The following is an 8,229-nucleotide window of genomic DNA, read 5'->3' on the forward strand; positions in this document are numbered from 1 at the left end:
TAATCTCCAACTAATCTAGAGATTCAGAGGTAGGGCATAGCTTTGTCGGTTGAATGTGTTACAAACTAGATGATCTCTCTCACATAAAAGTAGATTCACTTTTTCTGTTTTAGATTTATTTCTTTTATGTGTATGACTATTTTGCCTGAATGTATGTATGTGCACCACATAAGTACCTGGTGCTCCCAGAGGTTAGAGGAAGGCATCAGATCCTCTGGAACTGGGTTAAGGCATGGTGTGAGACACCATGTAGGTTCTGAGTCCTGTGTAGGAGCAACAACTACTCTTAGCTGAGCCATTCTTTTAGCCCCTTGTGGGCATTTTAATCTCTGATTTCTTTTTTTTTTCCCCCCCCGAGACAGGGTTTCTCTATATAGCCCTGGCTGTCCTGGAACTCACTCTGTAGACCAGGCTGGCCTCGAACTCAGAGATCCGCCTGCCTCTGCCTCCCAAGTGCTGGGATCAAAAGGCGTGCGCCACCACTGCCCAGCTTAATCTCTGATTTCTTAAATGTCAGTGTAAGTACCTCTGCTCTTTTAATACTTACATGTCATTTTGGCAGGATATAAGAAATCCTTGGCTTGTACTTGCTTTTCTTTGAATTTAAATACATTCATTTCCTTTTAGTGTTTTAGATTATTGTCCAAGTCAAATGGATGTTACTTTTTTTATTTTACCTGTATTTCTCAAGGGTTTTCTCCCTTTTTATTTATTTATTTTTTAAATTTATCTTATGCTTCTGAATGGTTTGACTGTATACATATATGTTACCATGTATATGAACAAGGTTTATGGATGGTTTTGTCTCATCATATGGGTACTGGGACTTAAACCCAGGTCTTTTGCAAGAAAAATAAATGCTCTTAACCACTAAGCCATCTCCCTAGCCAGTCTCCCTTTTTCCTTAATGTTAATTTTTCCAAAATATGTCTTACCATTTGATCAGTTTTTGCAAGTAACTAGTTTTGTCTTTTCAGTAGTTGCAAATACTTTTTTTTAAAGAAAAGATTATTAAATTATAATTGGGATTTGTTCTGTTCCTGTTTGTCATTGCTAGTGTTTTTTGAGTCCTCCCCCCCGCCCCGTGTGTGTGTGTGTGTGTGTGTGTGTGTGTGTGTATGTGTTTGGATTTTCTTTATATTTGTCCTGTTCTCGTTAATGCTGTTTCCATTTCTGTCCTTACTGTAAAATGTTCTTCCTGTCCTCTTAAGCTTTATCCATTACTCTTAGTCTTCACTACAATTCTAGGTGTGAAAACAAATCACAAGGCTTATTCTTCTGCTTTCCTGTCCTGGAACTTGCTCTGTAGACCAGGCTAACCTTGAACTCACAAGAAATCTGCCTGCCTCTGCCTTCCAAGTGCTGGGATTAAAGGCATGCACCACCACCATGTAGCTTGACAGAAAGCCTCTTTAGTGCTCTCTGAAGATAAGATGCTTGCAAGAGCTTGATACTTGTAGAAACTCAAGCTGATTATGTTAAAATGTAATTGTGTTTTATAGCACATGGGCTATTTTGGGGCGTGGTAGCACATGGCTTTAAATCCAGCCTGTGGGAGGCTGAGGCAGGTGGATCTCTGTGAGTTTGAAGCCAGCTTGATGAACACAGTGAGTTCTAGGACAGCCAGGGCTGTATAAAGAGGTTCTGCTTCAAATAAAGAGTAGCACATTTAATGAATGTTTTTATATTTATGGCCTTTTAAGTGGAAAGGAAACATTTTACAGAGTTACTTTACAAAAATTCTCATTAAAATACTTCAATATTCTTAGGTTTCAGTACTTAAAGTATAGTGTGTATGTGTAAGATTTGTTTTTCTTTTTATGGTTTTATAACATGTCTAAACTATTCTTAAATTTAGGTTAAATGTGCACAGTACTGGCCAACAGATGACCGAGAGATGGTGTTTAAGGAAACAGGATTCAGTGTGAAGCTCTTATCTGAAGATGTAAAATCATACTATACAGTACATCTCCTACAGTTAGAAAATATCAATGTAAGGCTTTTCTTGTTTCAAAGTTTCCGTTTTATCTGATGGTTTTAAGAATTCTTGGGGCTTGGTACTGTACTTGCCTTTGGATATTTGTAATAGTATCTAGGTGTAAACATGTTTTTAGATTGTATTTCTGTATAAAGTAACTCTATAAGCACTCTGAAGAATTCTAAAAACAAAGAATTATAATGTTCAGGTTAATATTAATATTAGAGAATTGAAAATTAACTATGGAGCGGGAAAGATGGCTTAGTGTTCTTGTAGAAGGCCCAAGTTCAGTTCCCAGTCCCCATGTCAAGAAGCTTACCACTGCCTATAACTCCTGCTCTAGGAAAGCCAGTGCTCTCTTCTGCCCTCCACAGTCTATATATGGTTCACGTGGATATATGCAGATACTCAGAACTATACATAGTTTCAAATAAATATGGTTTTTAAAGAAAAAAATTAATTATTAAAAATACAGGAGGAGATGTTGTGGGTGTAGCTTGGTGGTTGAGCACTTTAGTTTACTCTAGGCCCTGTATTCAGTCCCACGAACCAACAACTAAAATATAATGGGTTGTAGATGTAGCTGAGTTGTAAGGTACTTCTTAGAGTGTTTGAAGGATTGTGGTTCAGTCCCCATCACAAGAAAATACAAAGCAATGTAGTATTTGAATAAAAAGAGGATGACTGGAGCGAATCGGATTCACATTTCAGTTCTACTACTCAGTAGAGGTATGGTTTGCCTCATATAAAGTGGAGATTGTGTATTTACAGACTGTTGTGGAGATCAAAGGAAAGTATGGATGCATATAGAACATCTCATGCCAAATAGGCTCAAATGATAGCTCCTGCAATTTAACTACAGTTGAAATAACCCAAAGGTCAAGCAAAAGACTTACTAAATTTGTACATAAATGACCACACAGACATGTGTCCTTACTGAGTTGTGAAGAAAATGGTATAACGTATCATCCCAGGACCATTGGAGTAGATCTTTTCTCCAGATGTCCTTGGATCTTTCCCTGGCAAGTGGCTCTGACACATTTGCACAGCAGACAGCATGTGTGCTGCTGTCACGCTCACTCTCAGAGGCTATCCTTCCCTCTTTCCCACTTGCCTCCTTTGCTTGCACCTTCATAGAGTAAGTTAAAAAAAATTCTGCATGATAGTGGCCCACACATTTAATCCCAGCACCCTGGAGGCAGAAGCAGGCACATCTTGAGTTTGAGGCCAGCCTGGTTAAGACTTCCAAGTTGCTAATAGAAACTAGGATAACGAGAAAATAAGGAAGTGTGGCCAAGCTGAATGTGTCTAGTCTATGAAATGAAATGCTGTTTGAGTTGATAATTGACATGGAGGGTACTAGCAACTAAAGCTTTGCAGAAGAAAAGATAAATGCATATGTACACATATTTTTTAGATGTGTGGAAATGCCTCTTATGGTTGATCTCCTAGAACATCTATTTTTCCTGTAGAGCTACATGACTGTATACTTAAGGTACATGGTTTGGTTTTCCTCCAGGCAGCTTTTCTGGCCTGGAAATTCCATATGTATAGTCAAAGATGACCTTAAAATTCTGATCATCCTGCCTGTGTCCTGATTGCTGGGTTACAGGAAGGCACCATCACACCCAGGTTTATGTGATAGCAGAGACTGAGCCAGAGAGGGCTATATGACCCAGGGCTGTGTTATATCAGACATACACTGCCCAGTGCTCTAGCCCCACCTCTAAGTGTTTCTCCTTCTTGTGTTGAGTTTTATTGTTGTTGTTGTTGTTTTTATACATTCCCAACACATTATGTTTCTGCATCAATTACTATGTGTTTGTATAAGAAAAATACTAGAACTAACTTCCCCTTGATTTTCACATTTCAGAGTGGTGAGACCAGAACCATATCTCACTTTCATTATACCACCTGGCCAGATTTCGGAGTTCCCGAGTCACCAGCTTCATTCCTAAATTTCTTGTTTAAAGTTAGAGAATCTGGTTCCTTAAACCCTGAACACGGACCTGCAGTGATCCACTGCAGTGCAGGCATCGGGCGTTCTGGCACTTTCTCTCTTGTAGATACCTGTCTTGTTCTGGTAAGTGTCCATGGTGTCTTCGTTGGAGTGTTGTGCTTTTGCTGTTTTGTTTTATGTTCTGTAATGTTGATGATGGAAAGATAGTTTTGCATGACTGGTGCATGAGGAGGTTAGAAGAAAGCATTGAGTCCCTGAAACTGGAGTTGCAGATAGTAAGACACTACAACTTGTGGGTGGGAACCAAACCCTGATTCTCTGCAAGAGCACCAGTGCTCTTAACCACTGAGCCCCTTAATTTGTTTTTAACTGTTTCTACAGGCAGCAGTAAATTTTGATGTCATATCTCAAAACTCTAGGAGGTTTTTGTTAAGCTTGTACTTTGTTGTGAAAAACCCCTTGGCTTCTACTGTTTAAAGTGACTCCAGTGCCTGCTGGTGTGTGTGTGTGTCCGTGCCGATTCCAGAGAGCCCCGAAAAGTCTTTCTCAGCTAGGCTTGGCTCATACCTTTGATCTCAACACTAAGTAAGTTGGGGCAGAAAATTTGCTCCAAGTTTGAGGTTAACCTGGGCTAGGGAGTTGGACCCTATCCAAAAACAGGAAGAAAAGAAGGATAAAATAAAGTCTCCCTTCTAAAAGAGAGATATAACAAAGGAAAGCAATCCTGAAGGAGTGGCACATGCCTGTTGTCTCTGCATCTGAGACAACCACCAAAAAAAGGAGAATGCCAAGGAACTGGGGACATGGCAAGCATGAACACTGATTGCCAGTGCACGAGTAAAGCCAAGAATAGCGATTACATGTCTGTAATCCCAGAACTTGGGGAAGTACAGTTAGGTAGGTTCCATCTAGCTCACTGACAGCCAGCTTACCCAAGTCACTGAGCTCCAGGTCCAGGAAAAACACTGTCTCAAGAAATAAGGAAGAAGGCCAGGTGTAGTTTATTTCTAGCAGATGAGCTCTCTGTGAGTTCCAGACTAGCCTTGTCTATACAGCAGGTTCCAGGACAGCCAGAGCTACATAGTAGAGAGAGACCCTGTCTCAGAAGCAAAAAAGGCAACTGAGGAGTCACCTGCCACCTGCCACTGGCCTCCATGCACACATAGATGTGCACCTGCACAAACGTGCAGACAGCATATACACATGCACAACATAATTTGTACGTTTTAAAAACTATTTAAAAAATTGGGTGCTGGCAGGCTAATTCAGCATTAAGGTATTTGCTGCCAAGCCTAATGGCTTGAATTCTACCCTAGACCCTACTTGGTAGGAGAAAACCACCTCTCACAAGTTGTTATCTGACTTCAAAAAATTTTAACCCAATGTGGTGGCACCTGCCCGTAATCCTATGCTTGAGTGATAGAGGCAAGAGAAGCAAGTCCATATAAAGTTTGAACTAGCCTGGGCAACATGAGAATTTGTTTCAACATCCCCTTTCTTTCTGGTGCTTTGTATATATAATTAAAAGCTTCTGCCTTCAGTTATAAATTCATTTTTTTTCTTTTTTTTAAAATTTTTTAAATTTTTTTTATTACATGAGTACACTGTAGCTGTTTTCAGACACACCAGAAGAGGGCATCAGATCCCATTACAGATGGTTGTGAGCCACCATATGGTTGCTGGGAATTGAACTCAGGACCTCTGGAAGAACAGTCAGTGCTCTTAACCACTGAGCCATCTCTCCAGCCCCCAGTTATAAATTCATATGTGATACTATTTTTTTTCTTTCTTGGATAAGTACTTCATCCCTTATTTATAAACCAAGGCTAAAAAGTACTTCCCAGGGTTACTGTGAGAATTCTGTGAATTAATATGTTCTGTCCTGGTTAGTTTCAACTAACAACTTGACACAGTCTAGAGTCATCTGAGAGGAGTGCCTCAATTAAAGACTCTTTAGGATCAGATTGGTGTTATTTGTAGGGAACTATCACAATTGCTAATTGATATAGCAGGGCCCTGCCCATTGTGGGATTATCAGTAGACAGAATTTCTTGTGTATTTTATGGATACATCATCTGTCAATTAAAAAGCCTATGGCCTATGACCAGAAGACAGCACAAGATTCCTAGGGCTGGAGTGGACTGTGAATCAACCACTGTGGGTGCTACAACTGAACTTTAGTTCTCTGAAGAGTAGTTACTGCTCTGAGTCACTGAGACACCTCTTCAGTTCTAATAATTCAAGTTTTGAGGGAAACTATAATATGTCTAGGCAAAGTGTTAAGTAATCCTTTAGGGTTTGTTTAAGCATAATTGTTTCTAATTCCTAGCTTTATTAGAGAAGCAATATCTAAAATGTTCCTTTTGTGTTTAGTTAATTCATCTGAAAATTCATTCTGCTACCAGATGTGTTAAGAAGCCCAAGAATATAGGTATTGGGGTACTAAAGATTCATGGAGGAAAGCAAAATAACATAGGACCTTCATGGTAACATCAACACCAGTTTCTTAAGGTTAGGTTATCCAGTACAAGCCTAAGAAAACAGAAATGAAAGCTGGGCATTTGCATGGTGGTGTATGCCTTTAATCTCAGCACTTTGGAGGCAGAGACAGAAAGATCTCTGTGAGTTCAAAGCCAGCATAATCTACAGAGCAAGTTTCAGGATATCCAAGGTTCCAGAGAGAAAAGAAAACATATACACATACACATGCACCCACAAATCTTAAAAAAAAAAAAAAACAGATTTAGTTCATTAAAATTAACCTCGTACTTAAAGCTACTAGATTCCATTAATGATGACTATTGAATTGGGTTATGAGGGCTGGTGGGCTGGCTCACTGCTAGAGGTGTAGCCGATTGGTAGAGTGCTTGCCTAGCATTTATGGGTTCACAAGGTTCAAACTGCACTGGATGTTTATACCTGTTCCCTGCCAACCGTGTCTTTTCATCCTTCCTTTTGTTTAGTTTGTGGGTCATTTCTAAAGTTAGATCAGTCGTCCAGAGCTGGTTTGAAGGTTCACAAGTACTTTTGTAGGTCAAGGCTTTTCTATTTCCTACCATCTTTTAAGTGCCTGCTGTACATCCATGACGCATGTCTTTAGTCCAGATTTGAAGATGCAGAAAGGCACTGAGCAAAAAGCTTTATTTCTGCCAAAACTATTTTAAAAACTAAATAATCTTAATCATATCTGGAAATTTAGAATTGCCTAATAGAGCTGGGCGGTGGTGCCGCACGCCTTTGATCCCAGCACTTGGGAGGCAGAGGCAGGCGGATTTCTGAGTTCGAGGCCAGCCTGGTCTACAGAGTGAGTACCAGAATAGCCAGGGCTACACAGAGAATCCCTGTCTTGAAAAAAAAAAAAAAAAAAAGAATTTCCTAATAAAGTGCTTGCCTAGTATGCACAAAGCTCTGGGTTCATCTCCAAGCACCACACAAACCAGGCTGTTTTGCCTACCTACTACCAGTACTTGGGAGGTAAAGGTAGGAGTGTCAGAAGTTCAAGATCATCCTCAACTATTTAGTGGATTTAAGTCTAAGATGCATGAAACTCTCCCTGTCTGGGGAAAAACAAAACAAAACAAAACAAAACAAAATGAACTCAGCAGTGGTGGCCTTTTAGATACGAAGATCAGCCCTGAGCTGAAAAATCACTGTCCTTGGGCCAGCAAGATAGCCTGTGGGGTAAAGTTGCTTACCATGCTTGATTACCTGAGTTTAATGCCCAGGGTCTAAATGGTTGACACAGAGAGAACTGATTCCCTGAGTTGTCAACTCAGCTCCACATACTTGCTATGTTACATGCACAAACACATACACACCAAATACTAGAACGTAATAAATTTGTTTAAAACTTACTCCTCCCGTCTTGTTCATCTTGGCTCCAATATCAATTCCCGCACGTGGGAGGTGGAGACTATGGACTTAGGAGTTCAAGGGCATTCTCAGGTACAGGGCTAGCTTGGGTTACATAATACTCTGCTAAAAGAAAAGGAAAGAAATCAATAAACCACATTAAGAAAAAAAAATAAGCAAGTACAGTAACTCCTGTATTGGCCAGAATCAATTATGAATCTTTCTTTCACTAAGAGAATGAAATTCTCTTAATTGTTTGGAATTGGCTGAATCATCTAGAGACCCAGAGCCCTTCGGGTACTACTTTGATGGCCCGGATGTCTGTGTGCATTTCTCTCTCTCTCTCTCTCTCTCTCTCTCTCTCTCTCTCTCTATCTCTATCTCTATCTCTATCTCTATCTCTATCTCTATCTCTATCTCTCTATCTCTCTATCTCTAT

At 39.9% G+C, this 8,229-nt stretch overlaps 1 protein-coding gene across 2 annotated transcripts in view; it reads left to right on the forward strand.

Annotated features, from left to right (window-relative positions):
- Ptpn2 (protein tyrosine phosphatase non-receptor type 2) overlaps positions 1-8,229 on the forward strand; it is a 64,187-nt gene that overhangs the window by 42,723 nt on the left and 13,235 nt on the right. For both annotated transcript variants that reach the window (XM_028774276.1, XM_028774275.1), the window contains exons 5-6: positions 1,859-1,993; positions 3,852-4,061. In XM_028774276.1, the coding sequence (XP_028630109.1) occupies positions 1,859-1,993; positions 3,852-4,061 (345 nt within the window). The remainder of the gene's footprint in view (positions 1-1,858; positions 1,994-3,851; positions 4,062-8,229) is intronic.

The sequence above is a fragment of the Grammomys surdaster genome, unplaced genomic scaffold (genome assembly GCF_004785775.1).
Source record: "Grammomys surdaster isolate TR1022 unplaced genomic scaffold, NIH_TR_1.0 239, whole genome shotgun sequence".
Taxonomy (NCBI): domain Eukaryota; kingdom Metazoa; phylum Chordata; class Mammalia; order Rodentia; family Muridae; genus Grammomys; species Grammomys surdaster.